This window comes from Salmo salar, chromosome ssa03 (genome assembly GCF_905237065.1).
Source record: "Salmo salar chromosome ssa03, Ssal_v3.1, whole genome shotgun sequence".
In the NCBI taxonomy this organism is placed as follows: Eukaryota; Metazoa; Chordata; class Actinopteri; order Salmoniformes; family Salmonidae; genus Salmo; species Salmo salar.
The window spans coordinates 90,571,958-90,599,155 of record NC_059444.1 but is presented as its reverse complement, the minus strand read 5'-3'; the positions used below and the strand labels follow the sequence as shown (position 1 = coordinate 90,599,155).

General features: G+C 43.9%; 1 protein-coding gene across 2 annotated transcripts in view; it reads right to left on the bottom strand.

Moving 5' to 3' along the window:
- LOC106568787 (protein sidekick-2) overlaps positions 1–6,619 on the bottom strand; it is an 823,574-nt gene extending 816,955 nt beyond the window's left edge. For both annotated transcript variants that reach the window (XM_045715764.1, XM_045715765.1), the window contains exon 1: positions 6,222–6,619. In XM_045715764.1, coding sequence (XP_045571720.1) covers positions 6,222–6,372 — 151 coding nt within the window. In that variant the 5' untranslated portion in view covers positions 6,373–6,619. The remainder of the gene's footprint in view (positions 1–6,221) is intronic.
- Between the last annotated feature and the right edge of the window lie 20,579 nt (positions 6,620–27,198).

The window sequence follows — 27,198 nt, the reverse complement described above, 5'->3', positions numbered from 1 at the left end:
AGTAACAGGAGACTCTATCAGCTGAACATAACAGTATGTCAGTGGAGGGGAGGACAGTAACAGGAGACTCTATCAGCTGAACATAACAGCATGTCAGTGGAGGGGAGGACAGTAACAGGAGACTCTATCAGCTGAACATAACAGTATGTCAGTGGAGGGGAGGACAGTAACAGGAGACTCTATCAGCTGAACATAACAGCATGTCAGTGGAAGGGAGGACAGTAACAGGAGACACTATGAGCTGAACATAACAGTATGTCAGTGGAGGGGAGGACAGTAACAGGAGACACTATGAGCTGAACATAACAGCATGTCAGTGGAGGGGAGGACAGTAACAGGAGACTCTATCAGCTGAACATAACAGTATGTCAGTGGAGGGGAGGACAGTAACAGGAGACTCTATCAGCTGAACATAACAGTATGTCAGTGGAGGGGAGGACAGTAACAGGAGACTCTATCAGCTGAACATAACAGCATGTCAGTGGAGGGGAGGACAGTAACAGGAGACTATCAGCTGAACATAACAGTATGTCAGTGGAGGGGAGGACAGTAACAGGAGACTATCAGCTGAACATAACAGTATGTCAGTGGAGGGGAGGACAGTAACAGGAGACTCTATCAGCTGAACATAACAGTATGTCAGTGGAGGGGAGGACAGTAACAGGAGACTCTATCAGCTGAACATAACAGTATGTCAGTGGAGGGGAGGACAGTAACAGGAGACTCTATCAGCTGAACATAACAGTATGTCAGTGGAGGGGAGGACAGTAACAGGAGACTCTATCAGCTGAACATAACAGTATGTCAGTGGAGGGGAGGACAGTAACAGGAGACTATCAGCTGAACATAACAGTATGTCAGTGGAGGGGAGGACAGTAACAGGAGACTCTATCAGCTGAACATAACAGTATGTCAGTGGAGGGGAGGACAGTAACAGGAGACTCTATCAGCTGAACATAACAGTATGTCAGTGGAGGGGAGGACAGTAACAGGAGACTATCAGCTGAACATAACAGTATGTCAGTGGAGGGGAGGACAGTAACAGGAGACTATCAGCTGAACATAACAGTATGTCAGTGGAGGGGAGGACAGTAACAGGAGACTCTATCAGCTGAACATAACAGTATGTCAGTGGAGGGGAGAACAGTAACAGGAGACTCTATCAGCTGAACATAACAGTATGTCAGTGGAGGGGAGGACAGTAACAGGAGACTCCACTGTGGTTTGTGACTACTATGATTTCCCATTGTAGCTTATTCAACTGCAGTTAATTGAAATTATTCCGTTACAGATTTTGAATCACTTAATCATTCCAAATCCAACTTGATATCAGTGAAAACCCTATGATTAACTAATACTCCAAGCCTAACTTGACATGTTACTTCTGTGAACGTTCATTATCCTCCTCCCTCTTTATGAGGTTGAGGAATAAGAAAATATCTTGTGGGTTTTTGGTAACGGAATTACAAGACACAAGGCAATGTTTCTTAAACTTACAGAAGGTAAATCATTTCTCCAAAACTAAAAATAATTGTTGATATTAGTTGGCAGGGGTCTTTACTTCATCATTGTTGTGAATTGATATATTTCTATTTTTCTCTAAGACTCCTTTTCCATCTCTTTAACCTCTATGGGCTAGGTGGGACGCTTGCGTCCCACCTACTCAACAGCCAGTGTAATCCCGTGGCGCGTTATTCAAATTCCTCAAAAATGCAAAAACTTCAATTTTTCAAACATATGACTATTTTACACCATTTTAAAGACAAGACTCTCGTTAATCTAACCACACTGTCCGATTTCAAAAAGGCTTTACAACGAAAGCAAAACATTAGATTATGTCAGCAGAGTACCCAGCCAGAAATAATCAGACACCCATTTTTCAAGTTAGCATATAATGTCACATAAACCCAAACCACAGCTAAATGTAGCACTAACCTTTGATGATCTTCATCAGATGACAACCCTAGGACATTATGTTATACAATACATGCATGTTTTGTTCAATCAAGTTCATATTTATATCAAAAACCAGCTTTTTACATTAGCATGTGACTAGCATGTGACTCGCATTCCCACCGAACACTGCCGGTGAATTTACTAAATTACTCACGATAAACGTTCACAAAAAGCATAACAATTATTTTAAGAATTATAGATACAGAACTCCTCTATGCACTCGATATGTCCGATTTTAAAATAGCTTTTCGGTGAAAGCACATTTTGCAATATTCTCAGTAGATAGCCCGGCATCACAGGGCTAGCTATTTAGACACCCAGCAAGTTTAGCACTCACCAAAGTCAGATTTAATATAAGAAAAATGTTATTACCTTTGCTGTCTTCGTCAGAATGCACTCCCAGGACTTCTACTTCAATAACAAATGTTGGTTTGGTTCAAAATAATCCATAGTTATATCCAAATAGCGGCGTTTTGTTCGTGCATTCAAGACACTATCCGAAAGGGTAAATAAGGGTGACGAGCATGGCGCAATTCGTGACTAAAAATTTCTAAATATTCCATTACCGTACTTCGAAGCATGTCAACCGCTGTTTAAAATACATTTTTATGCCATTTTCCTCATAAAAAAACGATAATATTCCGACCGGGAATCTGCGTTTAGGTAAACAGACGAAAGAAAATAAAGCATGGGGTCGACTCGGGCACGCGCCTAAGCCCATAGTACTCTGATCGACCACTTGCCAAACGCGATAAAGTGTTTCAGCCAGAGGCTGCCTCGATATCGTTCAGCTTTTTCCCGGGCTCTGAGAGCCTATGGGAGCTGTAGGAAGTGTCATGTTATAGCAAAGATCCTCAGTCTTCAATAAAAAGAGCCAAGATGAAACACAACTTGTCAGACAGGCCACTTCCTGCATGGAATCTTCTCAGGTTTTGGCCTGCCATATGAGTTCTGTTATACTCACAGACACCATTCAAACAGTTTTAGAAACTTTAGGGTGTTTTCTATCCAAAGCCAATAATGATATGCATATTCTAGTTACTGGGCAGGAGTAGTAACCAGATTAAATCGGGTACGTTTTTTATCCGGCCGTGTCAATACTGCCCCCTAGCCCTAACAGGTTAACAAGAAATTAAAGCCTAGGATGGAACATGGTTAAAAAACGTATATATGCCTTCATTTCTAAACAGTATAGACTCTTAGCTTTCATTTGACATCTGAGTTGACATGCACCTATGAACTTCACATGTTGGTGCTGTCATGACGTGGCCCTTTCTGGGTGTAGATTGTGATTTCCCCCTCTCTCACTCTCTCCTACACCCAAGTTTTGTTATCTCAGGTCGTAAATTCCTGGCGGAGACTATCTCCCCCTTTTCATGCAGAGAGAGATCAGAGAGTGAACAAAGGATTTCACGTGGCCGAACTCCTAAATCCCCAAAATGGGAAAATTCAACTATATGTCCACTTGCGAGAATGTGGGAAGGGTCCGTGGACACTTAAGGGACAGTTATGTTGAGTGTGTTTCATTTGGTGACCTCACGAAGGACAGGAAACACACATAACTATATCTCTGAATATGTACATTTTTCAATTATGGTGTTTGTATAATTCTTGTATAAAATGAATGAGTAAAGATGAAACTATTTGTGAAATGATGTAGTGTGATGTTAACCTTGAATTTTGAGAGAATTGTATTCTCTTTAAAGTTGAACTAAGTCATTGGCCCGCCCCCGTGAGCACAGACATTATCTGGCGTCATGGAACCGCCTTTTCTACTGTTACGAATAAAACCCCCTCCTGAGGAAATCCTCTTCAGACTAAGCAAACCCACAGCGTGAGCTGTGATTGTGAATAGTTAAGACCACACATAGCTCGGTCTGCAGCTAGAAATGATGTAAACCTGGGACGAGAATACCGACAACCACCGAAACATCTATGAGAACATTTCTGAATGGTACTCTGAAGTATCCATTCTAACCACGAAAGACTTTGATCTTCAGGGAAACAGAAAGAGAGAGACTCAGATGAACTCTCCAGCAGACAGATCGGATTCCAACAGAGAAGATCACAACGACACATGGGTGTAAATATATATTGATTACAATTATTCCCGAATGAGTGAGCGTTCATGTACCAAGGATTAGCATTTCAATTAATATAATTATCAACTGTGTCTAGTGATCCCTTTTGTCTTTCCCGCTTCTTTCTCAGTCCTCACCCACTTCCCTTTTCCACGAACCCATCAATTCGGCTTAGCCCACTAGGGAATGTTCCCTATCATTTGTTACTAACCATTATCTACTGTTTGTTTGTTTATGCATTTCTGTGATTAATTAGTTAGTTAGTAAATAAATGATTAAGCCAATTGGTGTATGGATGATTTATAGTAAAGGTTGGGTTCGTGCAGATAAACAACAATTAACAACGTTCAGATGAGACTGACGTGAGGTAAAGAATAATTCATTAATAGAAGACTAATTGATCAGATATTAAAATATCTTAAGAGTTATATTCAAAAAATTATAACTTTGTAATCTGAAGGTTTTCCGTGGTGCCCCAACTTCCTAGTTAATTCAATTTACATGATTAGTTTAATCACGTAATAATAATTACAGAGAATTGATTTGATAAAATAAGCCTTCACCTTAATGATGCCAAAGACACGACAGTGCTCATGGGTCCTTTTACATGGAAATGCCCATATGAATCGTATGTCCTTCCGCCTATTCAGCCTCAATCTCTCCAAGCCTCAAGCCTCTCCTCTCTCCAACAATATGTCCTTTGTCTAGCCTTTTTCTTTCCTAGTATGTCTTACATGGTAGCAAGAGTACTGAATACTGATACCTTTAAATGAATCAATAAGAGTACTGAATACTGATACCTTTAAATGAATAAATAAGAATACTAAATACTGATACCTTTAAATGAATCAATAAGAGTCCTGAATACTGATACCTTTATTTATTTAAACTAGGCAAGTCAGTTAAGAACAAATTCTTATTTACAATGACGGCCTACACTGGCCAATTGTGCACTGCCCTATGGGACTCCCAATCATGGCTGATTGTGATACAGCCTGGATTCAAACCAGGGTGTCTGTAGTGACGCCTCTAGTGTAACAGTATAGCTTCCGTCCCTCGCCCCTACCTGGGCTTGAACCAGGGATCCTCTGCACACATCAACAACAGCCACCCACGAAGCATCGTTACCCATCGCTCCACAAAAGCCACGGCCCTTGCAGAGCAAGGGGAACAACTACTTCAAGGTCTCAGAGCGAGTGACGTCACCGATTGAAACGCTATTAGCGCGCACCCCGCTAACTAACTAGCCATTTCACATCGGTTATACTAGCACTGAGATGCAGTGCCTTAGACCGCTGCACCATTCAGGAGCCTTTAAATTAATCATTAAGAGTACTGAATACAGATATCGTTCAATTAATTAATAAGTGAGATCCATAACTATTGGTGATTACTGAACAAATTGTTTAAATGAAAAGCTGCACAAAGTGAGAGGATTTTTTATATTTTCCAGGCATCACATAGTCTTTTCTACAGTAGACTATTACTTGGTAGAAAGCATAGTCTATTGAATAGCCTATAGATACATTTGAATAAATCAATAACTTTGATCCATAATTATCCCCTTATTGATAGTCACATAGTCACATGAAGGTGTTTTATATGCAGAAACAAAGCCCAATAGAAACGTGCGAAATGATCTAGCCCACTTTGAACCGTTTTCCACAGTCTTCCATTAAATATCCCTTGGATGGGCACCTACAATACACTTTCAATCTTTTCTCAATGGGAACGGGATGGAATTCATTCTGCAGAACATAAGAGGGTGATTTGGCTGGGGGAAAATGTACTTTGAACTTGCTTGGGAGGGTTGTAGAAGTGGGGCTACAGTAGCTACCGCACAATAATTATACTGAAAGTGTGTATTTTCTGTGATCTATCAATCTGTATCATAGTTAGAAAACAGCTAGGGGAGAGTGACTACTGCAGCCCAGCAAATTAAAGCACACTGTCTATCTATAACGTTACAGTTGAAGAAAGGTCTTGCATGTTGTATAAGGCAGCTGTCCAGTTCCCCGAGAATCTAAATGAAGTGGCAGAGCGCATCTCGTCAGGCTCCGCTCAAGCCATCTGGTTGTCACCATGGAGATTTAGAAGACAGTTGACAGTTCACTTCTGTCGCCTCTTTTGGTGAGGCTACAACAATATTAAAAAGTAACATTTGTGTGACTGTGAAGTCCTTACCTTGTGCTGCTACGTGGTGGAAACACATCGCTGACATCAGAATCCAACAGGAGAGCCACTTCAGTCCCGCCGAACCGCCGAACATCGTCCCGGTCGGCATCCCCGGTATCCCCGTCAAGTCAGCAGAGCGAGTTCGCCGTTTTGGTAACATGTTGCTTGGCTGCCACACACAGCCTCCCGTGAGAGCGAGCGAGTCGGTCCTGCCTCCTAGTCCAGCGACTCCTACTAGTCCTGTGTGAAAGTAGTCTATCGCTCACCGATGTGAACGAGTAAACCGGAGAGGAAAGCTAGTCGGTGAGCGAGGAGAGTGTGGGGCAGCAGGCGTGCCTTGTGTTGCATGTAGTTGTATAGAACTGGAGCCCCGTGGATAAATCCCGCAGGAGCTTGCTAGGCGGAGTCAATTGAACCACTGTTTAATTCCAAATCTATGGAAGGTGTGTGAACATTGAAATCAAATCACTGTACTTAAAATTCGGAATTACAATTAAAAACTTAAATTACATTTAAAAAATCCTACATCGGAAAGCAGGAGTTAAAAACAATCATCCGATGACCAGGTTATCAAAACAATTAAATAGCACCTACATTTAGGCTTTAAAGTGTTTGACAAATGATCAAAAACAATTATTATATAATTCCATGACTGAATAGCCTTGCGCTATTTATGCTACCCCAAATTGCATTACACAATCTCCAAAAACATGGCCAACAAGTCGCCGGGGGAACAAAAAATAATAAGCCATTTTATGTTAAACCTGATTATCAAGTGAACGCCTATGTGTTTCGGGGAGGCTACGTGCGTTTTTCTCAGTATTTAAACGGTTCATTTTGAAATAATTTGATAGATATATGTAAACATTATAATAATGAGAAGAGCTCATAACCTACATAAATATGGTGCTGCCTCTTCACGTCTTCCTAGACGGATTGAACTCGATGAACACGCACAATGAATTGATCAACTGTCAAGTCAAGTGGCTTTACAACAGAATAACCGCCACAATTTTCATTCAAGGCCGTTCTAGGCCTTCATATTTTTTTGGGTGTAGGCCTACGTCTACGTCCAATGGTTTAAAAGATATTTACTGTCCACTCCACTTCATACAAGTTGTTGTCCAAATTATGAGGTCCTCTCTGTGCGTTCAGTGCGCACAGTGCGGCAAGCGATGGAAGATGCAGTGCACTGTCGAATAGTGCCACCATGCGATACGACACGACACGGCATCTATTGGTGAGTGTTGATTCATTGGTGCAACCAACCGTTGGTAGCATCTTCCGAAGCTGGAAGCAAAATGAAAACATGTTGATGTTACGCGCCATTTAGAGGGTTCGGAGAGTGGAACATCAGCTATAGAAAAGACAAGAGAATAGACACATGAAAAATATTATAGTATACTATGGTACAAATGCTGTAGTATTCATTGTAGTGTTTTTGCCGACTTTACTGTAGTATATTCACTGTAGTGTTTTTGTGGACATTAGAGTAGTATTATTTACTACAGTGTTTGTGTTTTATCATCTTTGATATAGCAGTGGAGGGTTTCTCCTTGAGGATCCTGTTGGACAAAATACGCAAAGAGCAAATGTTCCATTACCTGTAGGTAGGTAGGTAGGTAGGACTGGGGTCTGAGCATACAGTTTAGAGCTTCTACTCTTTTCTATAAGCTGTAGGGAACACAATATATGGTCTATACTGGGCATGTAGTTTCTCACGTGGCACAAAATGTGATATGGGCAGGTTATATGCACATTATGTACTGTAGTATAATATACTTTAGCAATTACTGTAGTGTTTTTGCAGACATTGCTGTAGTTTTTACTGCAGTGTTTTTGCAGAAATTATTATAGTTTTTACTGTAGTGTTTTTGCCTGTAGTATTTACTATAGTATTATACAGTATCATACAACAACATTCTATAGTAAATACTACACATTATCAAGGGATACTACAGTGTGTATTATAGTATTCTTCAGAATACTACAGTTTACTACATAATTCTATAGTAAGTCCTGTAGTCTTCTATAGTAAACTGTAATATATTTTCATGTGGGGCATACAGAGCTCAGCAGGACTTGACTTTATTCTTGGAAAGGCATCCACCCTCAACCACCGTCTCAATCAGTTCATGTGACACACGGGAATTTATAAACAAACCAGACATTACTAATCAATGGTCATCAGGTCCAATTTCCACTCTTACGCAAGTTTGATGTAAATATTGATTTGAAGAAAATATAAACTCAGTGAGTTGTGTGTTCTGTGAATGTCAAAATGAATCAGCATGATTGCATCAGCATTGGAAATACAAGCAACTACCTCTCACAAAATGCCCATATCCTACCAGGAAATCAAAGATCAAAGCTCATGTGGTCAGATGAGGCAAGCATATAAGGCTGAGTGGTGAGTTATCATTTACTTCCTCCTTTATAACAGCAGGGAGATGCAATGTACTCTCCCTCCTCTTCTCTATCTCTCCTTCCTCCCCATCTCTCTCCATCCTCTCCTCTATCTCTCCTTCCTGCCCATCTCTCACCCTCCTCTATCTCTCCTTCCTGCCCATCTCTCACCCTCCTCTATCTCTCCTTCCTCCCCATCTCTCACCCTCCTCTCCTCTATCTCTCCTTCCTCCCCATCTCTCACCATCCTCTCCTCTATCTCTCCTTCCTGCCCATCTCTCACCCTCCTCTATCTCTCCTTCCTCCCCATCTCTCACCCTCCTCTCCTCTATCTCTCCTTCCTCCCCATCTCTCTCCATCCTCTCCTCTATCTCTCCTTCCTGCCCATCTCTCACCCTCCTCTATCTCTCCTTCCTCCCCATCTCTCACCCTCCTCTATCTCTCCTTCCTCCCCATCTCTCACCCTCCTCTCCTCTATCTCTCCTTCCTCCCCATCTCTCTCCATCCTCTCCTCTATCTCTCCTTCCTCCCCATCTCTCACCCTCCTCTATCTCTCCTTCCTCCCCATCTCTCACCCTCCTCTATCTCTCCTTCCTCCCCATCTCTCACCCTCCTCTCCTCTATCTCTCCTTCCTCCCCATCTCTCTCCATCCTCTCCTCTATCTCTCCTTCCTCCCCATCTCTCACCCTCCTCTCCTCTATCTCTCCTTCCTCCCCATCTCTCTCCATCCTCTCCTCTATCTCTCCTTCCTCCCCATCTCTCACCCTCCTCTATCTCTCCTTCCTCCCCATCTCTCTACATCCTCTATCTCTCCTTCCTCCCCTATCTCTCTCCCTCCTCTCCTCTATCTTTCCTTCCTCCCCATCTCTCTCCATCCTCTCCTCTATCTCTCCTTCCTCCCCATCTCGCTCCATCCTTTCCTCAATCTCTCCTTCCTCCCCCATCTCTCACCCTCCTCTATCTCTCCTTCCTCCCCATCTCTCTCCATCCTCTCCTCAATCTCTCCTTCCTCCCCCATCTCTCTCATCCTCTCCTCTATCTCTCCTTCCTCCCCATCTCTCTCCATCCTCTCCTCTATCTCTCCTTCCTCCCCATCCTCTCCTCTATCTCTCCTTCCTCCCCCATCTCTCTCATTCTCTCCTCTATCTCTCCTTCCTCCCCATCTCTCATTATCCTCTCCTCTCTCTCCTTCCTCCCCATCTCTCTTCATCTCTCCTCATCCCCATATCCATCATCTTCACTATCTCTCTCTCCTTCTCTCGCCATACTATCATGCTCCATCTCTCTCCATCTCTCTCCTTCTCTCTCCATACTATCCTGCTCCCTCTCCATACTATCATGGTCCATCGCTGTCCATCTCTCTCCATCTCTTTCCATCCTCTCCTCCTCTCTCATCTCTCTCCTTCTCTCTCCTTCTCTCTCCTCCTTTCACATCTCTCTCCATGACTTACTATGTGCCTCCGAGATGCCCCCCTCTACACGCACGCACACACACACACACACACACACGCACGCACGCACGCACGCACACACACACACACACACACACACACACACACACACACACACACACACACACACACACACACACACACACACACACACACACACACACACACCCACACACACTCACACTCACACCCACCAAGATAGCAGTGATTGTCCACTGCATGTGAATGAGACTGGAGAGCAATCTGCCAGCCTAACAGCCTCATAATCAGCACAGCATTAGCAGGATGGTGTGTGTGTGTGTGTGTGTGTGTGTGTGTGTGTGTGTGTGTGTGTGTGTGTGTGTGTGTGCGTGTGCGTGTGTGCTCCCTCTGAGTCGAGCAGGCAGGTCCACATTAGCAGACTGCTGGGAAAGTGTGTGTGTGTGTGTGTGTGTGTGTGTGGTAGCAGACTTCCACACTGCTACCACGAAAAGACTTCCACCCTGCTACCATGAAAAGACTTACATTTACATTTTAGTCATTTAGCAGACACTCTTATCCAGAGCGACTTACAGTAGTGAATGCATACATTTCAATTCATAATTTTTTTTTTTCCGTACTGGCCCCCTGTGGGAATCAAACCCACAACCCTGGCGTTGCAAACACCATTGCAAACACCATGCTCTACCAACTGAGCCACAGGGAGCACTGTATGGAGAGTTCCACTCTGGTTCCACGAAAAGACTTCCACCCTGCTACCAAGAAAAGACTTCCACCCTGCTACCAAGAAAAGACTTCCACCGTGCTACAATACAGCGGGTAAACGCAAGTATTTCCCGTGACTGTGCCTCAAAACCAAATGTTTTCCTGGCCCACCACTCTACCCTGGACTTGGACAGCCTTTATGACCAGGTCCACCTATACAAGGCAGCAGTGCCCACCTTCGCCCGGACTCTAAAGGACATCGCTCTCAAACGCAGCCCCAACACTTCACACAGGAGCAACAGACCAAGAGACACCCCGCGCAGACCAGCGAGACACTCTCCCAGACCAAACCGCACGACCAACAACATTGGACACTTTATGGAACACAAAGCCTTCACTATCTCCTCCTGGAATATCCAAGGCCTGAGGTTATCTGCCTTTGGCCTAAAGAGCAGGATTCTGGACTTCATCAAAGAAATCGGAAATACAGACATTTCATCCTTCAAGAAACCTGGTATAGAGGAGACGGACCCACTAGTTACCCTCTAGGTTAAAGAGAGCTGGTAGTCCCATCCACCAAACTACCAGGTGTGAAACAGGGAAGGGACTCAGGGGGTATGCTAATTTGGTATAGAGCAGACCTAACTCACTCCATTAAATTAATCAAAACAGGAACATTTTACATTTGGCTAGAAATTCAAAAGGAAATGATCTCAACAGAGAAAAATGTCCTCCTGTGTGCTACCTATATCCCCCCCACTAGAATCCCCATACTTTAATGAAGACAGCTTCTTCATCCTGGAGGGGGAAATCAATCATTTCCAGGCCCAGGGACATGTACTAGTCTATGGAGACCTAAATGCCTGTCACAATGGGTGGCTTGAGGAATCAGGAGAGGTGGAGTCAGGCGCAGGAGACAGATGATTCCGGGAATAAACTTTAATAAATATTCGCACGGAAAAATAACAAGAACGGAGTGCAGGGTGTGCAAAATAAAAGGCACCACACTCTACGAAAGAATGGTAACGCAGGGGAATCATAAGGAACAGATGAGTTTCTTTCTTATCGATTCGCCTGCGTTTCCGGTGGTGCTGGGGGTCCCCTGGCTGGCTGATCACAATCCCCGTATTTCGTGGAAACAGAGGGTTCTCCAGGGGTGGTCAGAGGAGTGTTCAGGGAGGTGTCTAGGAGTTTCCATAGGTGCCATGTCGGTGGAGAGTCCAGACCAGGTGTCCACCGTGTGCATTCCCCTGAATACGCAGATTTGGCGATCGCTTTTTGTAAAAAGAGGGCGACCAAATTACCACCTCATCGACAGGGGGATTGTGCAATAGATCTCCAGGTTAACGCTGCGCTTCCCAAGAGTCACGTGTACCCCTTGTCACAGGAGGAGATGGTGGCTATGGAGACATATGTCCCGGAATCTCTGGGACAGGGGTACATTCGGCCCTCCACTTCACCCGTCTCCTCGAGTTTCTTTTTTATGTAGAAAAAGGAGGGAGGTCTGCGTCCGTGCATTGATTACAGAAGTCTAAATGCTATCACGGTGGGGTTTAGTTACCCGCTACCTCTCATCGCTACGGCGGTGAAATCATTTCACGGAGCAAGATTCTTCACAAAACTGGATCTCAGGAGCGTGTATAACCTGGTGCGTATTAAGGATGGAGACGAGTGGAAAACCGCATTTAGTACCACATCGGGCCATTATGAGTACCTCGTCATGCCGTATGGGTTAAAGAATGCTCCAGCCGTCTTTCAATCCTTTGTAGACGAGATTCTCAGGGACCTGCATGGGCAAGGCGTGGTTGTCTATATCGATGATTTTCTGATATATTCCGCCACCCACGCCGCGCATGTGTCCCTGGTACGCAAGGTGCTTGGGAGACTGCTGGAGCATGACCTATACGTCAAGGCTGAGAAGTGTGTGTTCTCCAAACGAGCCGTCTCCTTCCTGGGTTATCGCATTTCCACCACGGGGGTGGTGATGGAGTGTGACCGCGTTAAGGCCGTGCGTAATTGGCCGACTCCAACCACAGTGAAGGAGGTGCAGCGGTTAGGGTTTGCCAATTACTACCGGAGGTTTATCCGGGGTTTTGGCCAGGTAGCGGCTCCCATTACCTCACTGCTGAAGGGGGGGCCGGTGCGTTTGCGGTGGTCGACTGAGGGGGACGGAGCCTTCAAGAGGTTGAAGGTGCTGTTCACCGAAGCACACACACACACACACACACACACACACACACACACACACACACACACACACACACACACACACACACACACATGCACACATTCTCACACACTCACACACACCATAAATGAATCCTAATCACCCTGTACAGTAGGTAGAACATGCTGTTCTATAACCAGTAAACTCCATCAGACTACCACTAGGACTCCATTTGGTCTAAAGTAGTGCACTACCTAGAGAATAGGGTGCCATTTGGGATGCAACCTTGATTTTACAGATTTTTACAATCCCTTTGGCACTAATTTCAGAACCTTGTGGTCATTTTTCAAAACTCTAGACCAACAACTCAAAACGGTCATCACTTGTAAAACAGGCTGTCCAATGTTCAGAACATTGCATTGTGCATTCATAGCTTCAAAGAAACCTTGCACTTGCAGAATCATTGGTTCACATAACTAATTTATCATGAAATACCATAGGAACATTCATTTAGATCACCCACACACAAGATACCGATAGTTTCACTGTGTAGTTGTTCATTCAATCATTAAATATTGTAGTACAAAATATGTGATACATGTTTCATTATGCTACTACACGTAAATACATCACTGTAAAAGGACTAGTAGAGAGAATACTACAGACACAGTGGAATCATTGAACAAAATATGAAATGTATTGATGAAATACAATAAAATCACTCATAGGTTTCTTTGAATCAAAGGAAAAATAATTAGCTACATAAAAATAAAAAAACTACAGTAAAACATCAACTGCGGTGTTCCTCACCTGGCTTACTGTAAAAAGAAAAACAAAGGATTAATTACTGTACTTCTATATTTCCATCAAACCTGTCTTGTGGATTTGGCCATAGATTCTCATCCACATCACAATGGATGTTTTCATTAGCCAAACATCTTGGGAAGAATCTTCTGGCGAATCCAGGCCAGACACTGGTCTGCCGTGATGTCATTGCATGCGTCATCCATGGCCTGGGGAAGGGTGACTTGTACCTTCCACCTCCATGTGGAGAAAAATTCCTCAATCGGGTTTTAGGAAAGGAGAGTATGGGGTAAATACAGGGTGGTAAATTGTGGATGGGCCTGAAACCATGCTTGCACCATTTGAGCATGGTGGAACCTGACATTATCCCACACAATGACATAGGTCATGCCATCAGCTCTACAGACCTGATTTAGCCCATCAAGGAAGGTTACATTCGAACAGCAAATCATGTGGCTGCCTGCAACTCAATATATAGAGTATATAGAATAGAGAGCTTAAGTTGTTGTTCGACCTAACATTAGAATGGGCAAGATGCGTAATCTAAGCAACTTTGACCGTGGTGTGATTGTTGATGCCACACATGGTGATTCCAGCGGGGGGGGGCCCTACCCAGTACTAAATAGGTGTACCTAATAAAGATGAGTGTACAGTAATGTCAAATCTGAAAACATGGTCTGGAAAAGTGGTACATGGGATCATCAAGGTTCCGAAATTAGTGCCAAAGTGATTGTGTCATGTTATCTATTTCTTTGTTTTGGCCGAGTATGGTTTCCAATCAGAGACAGCTGTCTATCGTTGTCTCTGATTGGGAATCATACTTAGGCAGCCTTTTCTCACCTGTGTTTGTGGGTAGTTGTTTTCTGTTTGTATTCGTTACCTGACGGAACTGTTGGCTTTTCGTTTTGTTTCTTTGTTCTAGTGTTTCATTGAGTAAATAATATCATGAACACGTACCACACTGCGCTTTGGTCCACTCCTTCCGAAGAAAGTCATTATTGAACTACCCACCACAACTGGACCAAGCAGCGTGCCCTGGAGGAGATGGCATCCTGCTCTCTGGAGGAGCTTGAAGAAAGAATAGACTGGACTTGGGAGCAAGTATTGGAGAGATACAACAGTCTGCCGGGGAAGCAGGTGGAGACAGCGAGAGAGGAACGGTGACGAGACCGGGAGTCACGGCAACGACGGAAGCCCGAGAGGCAGCCCCCCAAAAAATGTTGGGGGGGCACACAGGGAGATTGGCAGAGTCAGGGTGGAGACCTAAGCCAACTCCTCGTGCTTACCGTGGGGAGCATGTGACCTGTCGGGCACCGTGTTATGCGGTGATGCGCACCGTATCTCCGGTGCGCATTCACAGCCCGGTGCGCTCGTTGCCGGCTCCCCGCATTTTCCGGGCTAAAGTGAGCATTCAGCCAGGATGGATTGTGCCGGCTCAGCGCTCCTGGTCTCCATTGCGTCTCCTCAGCCCAGGATATCCTGTGCCAGCTCTACGCACTGTGTCGCCAGTGCGCCTTCACAGCCCAGTTCGTCCTGTGCCAGCGCCCCGCACTTGCCGGGCTAAAGTGAGCATCCAGCCAGGATGGGTTGTGCCAGCCCTATGCTCCAGATCTCCAGTGCGTCTCCTCAGTCTGGTGAGACTTGTTCCGGCTCCACGTACGAAGCCTCCAGTGATAATCCATGGTCCGGAGCCTCCAGTGATAATCCATGGCACGAAGCCTCCAGTGATGATCCATGGCCTGGAGCCTGTAGGGATGATCCATGGCACGAAGCCTCCGGTGATGATCCATGGCCCGGAGCCTGTAGGGATGATCCATGGCACGAAGCCTCCAGTGATAATCCATGGCCCGGAGCCTCCAGTGATAATCCATGGCACGAAGCCTCCAGTGATGATCCATGACCCGGAGCCTCCAGTAATGATCCATGGCACGAAGCCTCCAGTGATGATCCATGGTGCGGAGCCTCCAGTGATAATCCATGGCGCGGAGCCTGTAGTGACGATCCATGGCACGGAGCCTCCAGCGACGGTCCCCAGTCCGCAGCCTCCAGCGGCGTTCCACAGTCCAGAGTCTCCAGCGGCGGTCCGCAGTCCGGAGTCTCCAGCGGCGGTTTGCAGTCCAGAGCCTCCGGGATGATCCACGGTCCGGTGATACAAAAGTGGAGGGATCAGCGGGCGGAGCAGGGGCTACGCCCCGAACCGGAGCCGCCACCATGGGTAGATGCCCACCTGGACCCTCCCCTATAGATGCCCACCCGGACCCTCCCCTTTGGGGGGTACCGTCACGCCCTGACCTGAGAGAGCCGTTTTTCTCTGTTTGGTTAGGTCAGGGTGTGATGTGGGGTGGGCATTCTACGCTATCTATTTCTTTGTTTTGGCCGAGTATGGTTTCCAATCTATCGTTGTCTCTGATTGGGAATCATACAGCCTTTTCCCACCTGTGTTTGTGGGTAGTTGTTTTCTGTTTTGTATTTGTTACCTGAAGGAACTGTTGGCTTTTCGTTTTGTTTCTTTGTTCTAGTGTTTCATTGTGTAAATAATATCATGAACACGTACCACGCTGCGCTTTGGTCCACTCCTTCCGAAGAAAGTCATTACAGATTGTAAAAAACTGTAAATGTCTTTTAGGTAAAACTAAGGCTGTGTTTGTACATGGGTTCTTTTGTTCTTATCTTCTTTCAAATACTTTATCTGTGCTTGATTGAAATTGCCTGGTGCAATTTAACTATTGGAATAGTCCCAAAAGTACTGCCAACCCCTCCCATCTGGCACCCCAGGCAGGTCTTCACAAAACACTCACAGTATTTGAAAGAAAACAAATGCTATTTGAATCCTGGTCTGTTTCATACACAGTAGACCCGTCTCTGTACACTGAAGTTTAGGGACACTAAGTAGCCTAAGTGATGACATAATGGTTTCTGCTATTCATTGGACATCTGTGGTATAAACAGCTGAACAAGCCTGGCCATAGAATCCGTTTAATCACGTAAACAACCACAAACCATTTATTGATTAAATACCCTCCTGGCTCTGGGCACAGGGTTTCTGTGGTACTCTGTGACTAGTGACCAGGCTGCTTCTGTGGTACTCTGTGTGTGTTTGTGTGTGTGTGTGTGTGTGTCTGTATGTGTGCGTGTGTATGTGTTCATGCGTGTGTGTGTGTGTGTGTGTGTGTGTGTGTGTGTGTGTGTGTGTGTGTGTGTGTGTGTGTGTGTGTGTGTGTGTGTGTGTGTGTGTTTGTGTGTTCACATTTAGCTGAAGAGGAGGGGGCATCATCCACTGGCTTTTAGCAGGAAATGTAACAACAACAACATCTGTCCTCATAACATCAGCAGACATCACAATACCAAAGCACGCACAAACACACACACACACACACACACACACACACACACACGCACACACACGCACGCACACATACACACAGGCACAATCACACATATGTACACACACACACACACACACAGTCTTGTACAACTAACCTTGTGGGGACACACAATTCAGTCACATTCAAAATCCTATTTTCCCTAACCCTAACCTTAACCCTAACCTTAACCTACAAACCTAACCCTAGCTCCTAACCCTAATCCCAATTCTAACCCTAATACTTATTCTAACCTTAACCCGAAACCCACTAGAAATAGCATTGGACCTTGTGGGGACTAACAAAATGTCCCCAGTTGGTCAACATTTGTGTTGGTTTACTACTCTTGTAGTAAACCAAGTATAGTTAAACACTGACCTCAAATTGACAGACATGATTATGTCTCCTAAGTCTCCGATTTCTCTTCCCGGGTAACACACACACACACACACACACACACACACACACACACACACACACACACACACACACACACACACACACACACACATACACACACAGAGAGAGAGAGTCCTATACTGGAGACACTTGTAAAGCCCAGCAGCAAATTGAAACATGAAAAATATGACCGAAAACGACCCGAAGTTATAAAACACCTTCAGAGATTAAACACCTTCAGAGAAGTACGCATCACCCAGGATGCCTCCTAAATAGCACCCTGTTCCCCAGATAATGCACTATGTTTGACCAGAGCCCTTTAGAGATTTGGCCAATAGTCCACTATATAGGGAACAGGGTGCCATTTGGGACACATGCTGTATCATGTATCCCCACGAGTCTCTGTTGTCCAGGTATAATATTGTTCAAATGAAGATTCAGCCTATCAGACTTCACCATAGCAACTGACTGAGGAGATGTAAAAATGTGTTTGCAAAAAAAGTAGAACCTCTTGTGAGTAACAAAAGATCATCTTGGATTTAGGTTTTCTATTAATAGTATCCTGAATGAATCAGTCATTTGGATCCTGGCTGCATCCCAAATGGCCCCCTATTACCTCTGTAGTGTACTACAGGATCCTGGTCAAAGTAGTGCGGTCACGACTTCCGCAGAAGTTGGCTCCTCTCCTTGTTCGGGCGGCGTTCGGCGATCGACATCACCGGCTTTCTAGCCATCGCCGCTCCATTTCTCATATGTCCATTTGTTTTGTCTTGTTCCATACACACCTGGTTTTCATTCCCCAATCAATCTACATGTATTTAGTCCTCTGTTCCCCATCATGTCTTTGTGTGTAATTGTTTATTGTTACGTGATTATTTTTGTCAGGCGCTGCACTTTTGTATTAGACCGTGTTTGTGGCACTAGTCTGTTTTATGTGCTGTCGTTGTTGACCGGTATTAAAGTGCGCCAGTTTAATATACTCCGCTCTCCTGCACTTGACTTCGCCTCCCATATACACGCCTAACACACACACACACACACACACACACACACACACACACACACACACACACACACACACACACACACACACACACACACACACACACACACACACACACACACACTGATCAAACCATGATGAGGGATAACAAATATCAGGAGGTAATATTCCAGTTTTTTAAAATCTCTTTGGTACTATTTTCACAAGGATGTGGTACATTTTATAACTGGTAAGACTTGTAACACAGTCAGTCTTCCATTCTAAACCTGTCATTGTGCATCCATTTTATTTGTAGAGATCTGTCAACACACAACCGCTGATCCAAAATATAATTTAACTGTGAAATACAGTACAATGAGTACATTGATTAAATCACCAAAACACAACCTAATGACATCTTCTCAATGTAGTTATTTTAACAACCAGTTAATCCAATAGCACCAGAATGTAAGATACATGTTTCAAACTGGACCTTTGATGAATGTAGTATGTTACAGTACATTACCCTGTTTTCACATTAGGAAATACATTGCACTACACATAAAAATTGACTGAACATCAAATTCCCATCATTTTTATCCCATGTGCGATCAAAGGTGTGATCACTGAAAACATCTTTCACAATGTAATCAAACAAAAGAACTGACAGGAACATTGCTTAGCAGGCGCTAGTTAGCATCAAGCCTGTCTTTTGGCCATAGGTTCTCATCAACATCACAGTGAATATCCTCATTGTTCATGCACCCACGGAGCTGGGGTCACGTACCAAAATGTGTCGACTGTTGTCAATTTGGATAAAAGTGACTGCTACGTTAATGACATAATATTATGGTATTATAGTACTGTATTATAGTACTGTATTGGCCAATGCACTTTCAGTAAAGCAGTGTGAACACAAAAAAGGCGCTATCTAGAACTTAAAAAGGGTTCTGCGATTGACCCCATAGGAGAACCCTTTGAAGAACCCTTTTGGTTCCAGGTATAACCCTTTTGGGTTCAATGTAGAACCCTTTCCACAGAGGGTTCTATGTGGAACCCAAAAGGGTTCTACCTGGAATCCAAAAGGGTTCTACCTTGAAACAAAAGTGTTCTACCTGGAACCAAAAAGGGTTCTCCTATGGGGACAGCCGAAGAACCCTTTTGAAACCTTTTTTTCTAAGAATGTAGAGTTTTGAAACAACAGTCTTTTTGATGATCTGTTTTAACAAGGTTCAGAACTTTTGTGAAACATTACAGCACAGTTGAAAAATATATGGAAAATAGAAATAAAAACTGGATGGTGTTAAGAGATAGATGAGATGGGTTGAGTGGAGCTGAAGGATGGGACTAAAAACAACAAGATAACTAATGGGAAATATACTGTGTATGTAAAATGTAAATAGGTTCAGCGCTTTTGTGAAACAGCACATTTAAAAATATATGGCAAAATAGAAATCAAACTGGATGGAATTCAGAGATAGATGAGATGGGTTGATGGTAGCTGAAGGATGGGATTTAGAGATAGATGAGATGGGTTGATGGTAGCTGAAGGATGGGATTCAGAGATAGACGAGAGGGGTTGATGGTAGCTGAAGGATGGGATTCAGAGATAGATGAGATGGGTTGATGGTAGCTGAAGGATGGGATTCAGAGATAGATGAGATGGGTTGATGGTAGCTGAAGGATGGGATTCAGAGATAGATGAGATGGGTTGATGGTAGCTGAAGGATGGGATTCAGAGATAGATGAGAGGGGTTGATGGTAGTTGAAGGATGGGATTCAGAGATAGATGAGATGGGTTGATGGTAGCTGAAGGATGGGATTCAGAGATAGATGAGAGGGGTTGATGGTAGCTGAAGGATGGGATTCAGAGATAGATGAGATGGGTTGATGGTAGCTGAAGGATGGGATTCAGAGATAGATGAGAGGGGTTGATGGTAGCTGAAGGATGGGATTCAGAGATAGATGAGAGGTGTTGATGGTAGCTGAAGGATGGGATTCAGAGATAGATGAGAGGGGTTGATGGTAGCTGAAGGATGGGATTAAAAACAAACAAAAGATAACTATTGTAATATACACTGTGTCTGTATATTTATATAGTATACTATCAGCTGGAAGTAGAAGCCTAAGTGTTGTTGTCCATTAGTTTACTCCAATTAGGGGAGGAATGGTAGGGTTAGGGGAATATAATAAAGGGATATATATATGTATATATGTATATATTCATATTTGGGGGATTGGAAATGATGCAGACAATTACATGGATGTAATCTACAATCTATCTGCACTATTGAAGCTGATCTACCCCCTAAAAAAAATGTTAAAATAAATACTATTCAATTTAAACTTTGTGAAAATGTACCCCATACTTGTGAAAATTGCACCAAAGCGATAAAAAACAGTATGTATTACTATTCCTTGTTGGATTCCCTTCTCAAAGCAAATAACACTATTTATCAGAATATAATGAGTTGCCTTTTCGTTATGAGTAGATCCATCCTCTCTCCTCTGTTCTGTGACTGTTACAACTGGGATAAGCATTATTCCTGTAATAACATACTGTATATCACATTAGAGTAATGTTAACAATATATTACAATAAGGATATACATGATATTACATTAGAATAATGTATATGTGATATGCATTATTACACTCAAAACAATGCTGGGTTATTTGGTTGACCCAACTGCTGGGTTTCAGGCGTTGGGTCACTTAGTTGGGATGTATTCTTTAAAAAGAGCAAAGTTGGGTTGTTTTTGCTGGGTTATTGATATATGACCCAGCAGGTCAGATCAGAAGACTGGAGACGTAGGGGCGTGGCTTTCACATAGTTGCTTTTAGCCACCTGTGAGAGTAAATGTCATTTATCTTTTCTGTTGTATAGTTATCACATGTTAAGGTTGAACATTGACATTTTTGTAGCTTCAATGAGGCTTACAGATGTGTATGAGTTCCCTAAAAGCCTATGAAATCCAATTGTTGGAATAGATACCACCTTATTATAATGTGTCATGACAAATCTTAATATTCTAGAATGATATGTAAAATGCTAAACTTTTAAAGGAACATTTAAATATGATGACGGTGGCCAATAAGATCTATCTGAAAGCCATGCCCCTAATAAGCCACACCTCCTGAAAATAACCTCAGGATTACATTCAAAAGGACCCAGCTGCTAGTTCAACCCAGCATTAAAGTAAAAAACACCCAACTGTTGGTTAAATTAGCCCATGTTTGGGTAAGGCCAACAACCCAACATGCATTCACTCAACCCAGCTGGCTGGTCAAAACAACCCTGTGTGTGTTGTGTCAAATATTTACCCAGTGCTGTGCTACCAAAGAACGCAAATTGGATTGTTTTTAAGCCAGCATTTTTTAGAGTTTACTGTATCACCCAGAGAGATAATTATCGGCACAGTCAATAACATTAGCTTGACATTAGCATAATTCATCTTTTATCCTATTATTGTGATGTAAATAACATTAAACAGGCAATCCTCCACTGCATAAACTGTGCCTGAGGAAAGTCTGATATAGGCAAGGGATGCTCCAAACTTCTGATGCCAAAAGCGATTCATTAACGAAGCAGGTCTTTAAGCAGAGCTATTGTCCTACAGTAGTCCCCCTACCTGAGAGACGCAGCAGAGTTGCTATGGTAACGGAGTCAGGTTCTATTCTTGTTGCAGGTTCTTTGTTTGTCTCTTTCTCATTCCCTGTACTCACATTCATGTATAAACACACACAAACAGGCACGCAAATGGCTTCGCACACACACACACACACACACACACACACACACACAGATACGTTATTATGTTTCAAGTGTTGACTGAATGAAAATCAACACACGTTTTTTTCCCCATAATATGCTAGCTACAATGGTAACTTCAACCTAGCCTAGCTTGACTTGCTTTAAAGTTAGAGAAACAAGTTGAGGAAAAAGTAACTAATGAAAACATGTTTTATTATCACCTAAAACAATATATTTATCCTGTCTTTAATGAAAAGGTCATATTTTGCAATCCCCCAAAATAATGGGATCTCTGATGAGAGACAGGCACTCCTCCATCTTGCCTTGTAAACACTACACTTGTCCGTTCAGTAGCGGGGCAAGACTCCGTGAAGATGACGTACGGCGTAATGAAATACATCACGATGAAAACGGGGCAGAAGAATATCAGGATCCCATCAATGTACTATCTAGTCTTTCCTGTTATCTCCCATCAATGTACTATCTAGTCTTTCCTGTTTTCTCCCATCAATGTACTATCTAGTCTTTCCTGTTTTCTCCCATCAATGTACTATCTAGTCTTTCCTGTTATCTCCCATCAATGTACTATCTAGTCTTTCCTGTTTTCTCCCATCAATGTACTATCTAGTCTTTCCTGTTATCTCCCATCAATGTACTATCTAGTCTTTCCTGTTTTCTCCCATCAATGTACTATCTAGTCTTTCCTGTTATCTCCCATCAATGTACTATCTAGTCTTTCCTGTTTTCTCCCATCAATGTACTATCTAGTCTTTCCTGTTATCTCCCATCAATGTACTATCTAGTCTTTCCTGTTTTCTCCCATCAATGTACTATCTAGTCTTTCCTGTTATCTCCCATCAATGTACTATCTAGTCTTTCCTGTTTTCTCCCATCAATGTACTATCTAGTCTTTCCTGTTTTCTCCCATCAATGTACTATCTAGTCTTTCCTGTTTTCTCCCATCAATGTACTATCTAGTCTTTCCTGTTTTCTCCCATCAATGTACTATCTAGTCTTTCCTGTTTTCTCCCATCAATGTACTATCTAGTCTTTCCTGTTTTCTCCCATCAATGTACTATCTAGTCTTTCCTGTTTTCTCCCATCAATGTACTATCTAGTCTTTCCTGTTTTCTCCCATCAATGTACTATCTAGTCTTTCCTGTTTTCTAAGCTGGATGATATTTGCATCCTCAGAGAGTCCTTTGCCGTAACTAGAATGGTTTCTATCAGGGTACCGTGGTAACTAGAATGGTTTCTATCAGAGTACAGTGGTAACTAGAATGGTTTCTATCAGGGTACAGTGGTAACTAGAATAGTTTCTATCAGGGTAAAGTGGTAACTAGAATGGTTTCTATCAGGGTAAAGTGGTAACTAGAATGTTTTCTATCAGGGTAAAGTGGTAACTAGAATGGTTTCTATCAGGGTAAAGTGGTAACTAGAATGGTTTCTATCAGGGTAAAGTGGTAACTAGAATGGTTTCTATCAGGGTAAAGTGGTAACTAGAATGTTTTCTATCAGGGTAAAGTGGTAACTAGAATGGTTTCTATCAGGGTAAAGTGGTAACTAGAATGTTTTCTATCAGGGTAAAGTGGTAACTAGAATGTTTTCTATCAGGGTAAAGTGGTAACTAGAATGTTTTCTATCCGGGTAAAGTGGTAACTAGAATGTTTTCTATCAGGGTAAAGTGGTAACTAGAATGGTTTCTATCAGGGTAAAGTGGTAACTAGAATGGTTTCTATCAGGGTAAAGTGGTAACTAGAATGTTTTCTATCAGGGTAAAGTGGTAACTAGAATGCTCTCTTCTCAACCTGCTTTCCTCTACCCCCCTCTCCTTTCCTCTCCTCTCCTCTCCTCTCCCCTCCCCTCCCCTGCTCTGCTCTCAACAGCCACTGCATGCGACCTGCTCCAGACTGATTGCATGATTTTGTGGAGTTCCCCCTCTCCACCCATTTGTTTATGGTCAGTGTGTGTGTATGTGTGTGTGTGCGTGCGTGCGTGCGTGCGTGTGCATGCGTCAGAGGAAAGCTTTGACGAGAAGAGTGGTATTACTTAATTCCTCTCTCTCTCGCTCTCTATTCTCGCTACAGGTGGTAGCAGCAAGCAAGTCCCCCTCCCCCATAGAAAACAAATGCATCAAAATATTTGTGAGTTTACTAGATTTCTTGGAGAGTTTGTCTGCACAGACAGCTAGCCACCTGGGGAAAAGCATGGAGATATTAACTGAGAAATACCCCAAATAGAAAGCCTGAACGATTCTAGACACTTAGAGAACTATACGCTGGCTCCTGTACATATCCCAATATCATTAAGCATAAAATCAAAAACTCTTCCCCTAAGGCGATGAGTTAACTATGTATCCTATCATTAATCAGAATAATTATCCTCCACAAGGTATTCTCCTCCTTAAAAAAATGTTGACGTCTGGAATACGGACATCAATAACCAGACGGTCATCTAAAGAGATGATAAGGTTCTCTCTGAGGGTGGACGTGTGTGTGTGTGTGTGTGGTGGCCTCATGATATATTATATTAATGGACAGCCTTATCTCTACCAAGAAGAGGAAACTCCCCCCCCCCAACAATTAATTAATGTTTTCCTGATTAGTTACATTTTAGATGTTTAATTGCACCTAGTATGTGTCCCAAACACCACCCTTTTCCCTAGATAGTGCACCAGAGCCCTGGTCAAAACGTAGTGCACTACAAAGGGAACATCTGGGATACAGTCCTATTCTCCTCCAACCTCCATTCAGCCAGGTATGTTATGTTCCTTTCAGACAAAGAACAATGCATGTCTCTACACCAACAACACCTGGCAGATAGATGGTGGTGATAAACATGGTTTAATAACAGCTGGATCAGAACTCTATGGTTAGTCTAGTGATAAACATGGTTTAATAACAGCTGGATCAGAACTCTATGGTTAGTCTAGTGATGGTGATAAACATGGTTTAATATCAGCTGGATCAGAACTGTCACGGTTATCGTCGGTGAAGGAGGACCAAAATGCAGCAGGACTTTGTTTGTTCATTTTGAACATTTATTAAATCAAAATGAACACAAAAACAACAAACAAGAGAACGACCGATCCACAGACAGTCTGGCAAGGCACAAGGCTAAACACAGAACAATCTCCCACAAACACACAAACACACCCAACTAATATAGGACTTCCAATCAAAGGCAACACCACACAGCTGCCTTCAATTGGAAGTCCACCCCAATTAACTCTACATAGAAACACACTTACTAGACTACACATAGAAATACATAAACATAGACCATAAACCAAAAACCCGGAAATACTAAATCAAACACCCTTTTACCAAAACACCACCCCGGAACACATAAAACAAATACCCTCTGCCACGTCCTGACCAAACTACAATAACAATTAACCCTTATACTGGCCAGGACGTGACAGTACCCCCCCCTTAAAGGTGCTAACCCCGGAAGCACCTTAAAAAAAAAAAAAAAACAAACAACAAAACTAAAATTCCCCTCTACTAAAGGGAGGGAAGGGAGGGTGGCTGCCGTCAACGACGGCACTGTGCTACACCCCCCCTCCCCAACCCACCTATATCTGGAGGTGGCTCCGGTTCTGGCCGTTCCAGGCAGTCGGGCCAGTCCGGCAGCTCGGGGCAGTCTGGGCAGCTCGGGGCAGTCTGGCCAGTCTGGGCAGTCTGGCCAGTCTGGGCAGCTCTGGCGACTGTTGACTGGCGGGCAGCTCTGGCGACTGTTGACTGGCGGGCAGCTCTGGCGACTGTTGACTGGCGGGCAGCTCTGGCGACTGTTGACTGGCGAGGCTGGGTTTACGCACTTGAAGCCTGGTGCGTGGTGCTGGGCGTACCAGATTGTGAACACGCACCTCCAGGCTAGTGCGGGGAGCGGGAACAGGACGAGTCGGACTGGGTTGACGCACTTCCGGGTCCGCACGAGAGACAGGAGCTGGAAACCCAGGGCTATGGAGGCGCACAGTCGGTCTTGATCTTACCTCCTGCACAACCCGTCTTGGCTGGATGGAACTAGTAGCCCTGTACGAGCGGAGTGCTTGTACAGGGCAGACTGGGCTGTGCAGGGGCCTGATGGTAGCCGTGCGTAGAGCGGGAGTTGGGTAGCCTGGTCCTCGGAGGCGTACCGGCGACCAGATGCGCTGCGCAGGCATCCTCCTACCAGGCTGGATGCCCGCTCTAGCACGGCACCTGCGAGGGGCTGGAATAACGCGCACCGGACTGTGCGTGCGTATGGGTGAGATAGTGCGCTCCTCAGCAAAACATGGCGCTCTCCACCTCATACGCTCCTCCATATAACCACGGGTAGCTGGCTTCCGGCTCTTCCTATGCCTAGCCAAACTACCCGTGTGCCCCCCCCAAAAAAAATTCTTGGGGGTGCCTCTCGTGCTTCAACACCAGTCGTGTTCCTCAGAAACGTTCCCGGTCAATACCAGCCTTTCCTCCCTCTCTCTTACCACCTGTCCCCATGGAAGGCGATCTTTTCCTGATTGGATCTCCTCCCAAGTGTAGGAGCCTTCTCCCTTCAAGATCTCCTCCCAAGTCCATCTCTCACCATAGTCCAACTCAAAATCCCACTGCTCCTTCCTCTGCTGCTTGGTCCTGGTTTGTGTGGGAGATTCTGTCACGGTTATCGTCGGTGAAGGAGGACCAAAATGCAGCAGGACTGTTTGTTCATTTTGAACATTTATTAAATCAAAATGAACACAAAAACAACAAACAAGAGACAAGAGACCGAACGATCCACAGACAGTCTGGCAAGGCACAAGGCTAAACACAGAACAATCTCCCACAAACACACAGACAAACACACCCAACTAATATAGGACTTCCAATCAAAGGCAGCACCACACAGCTGCCTTCAATTGGAAGTCCACCCCAATTAACTCTACATAGAAACACACTTACTAGACTACACATAGAAATACATAAACATAGACCATAAACCAAAAACCCGGAAATACT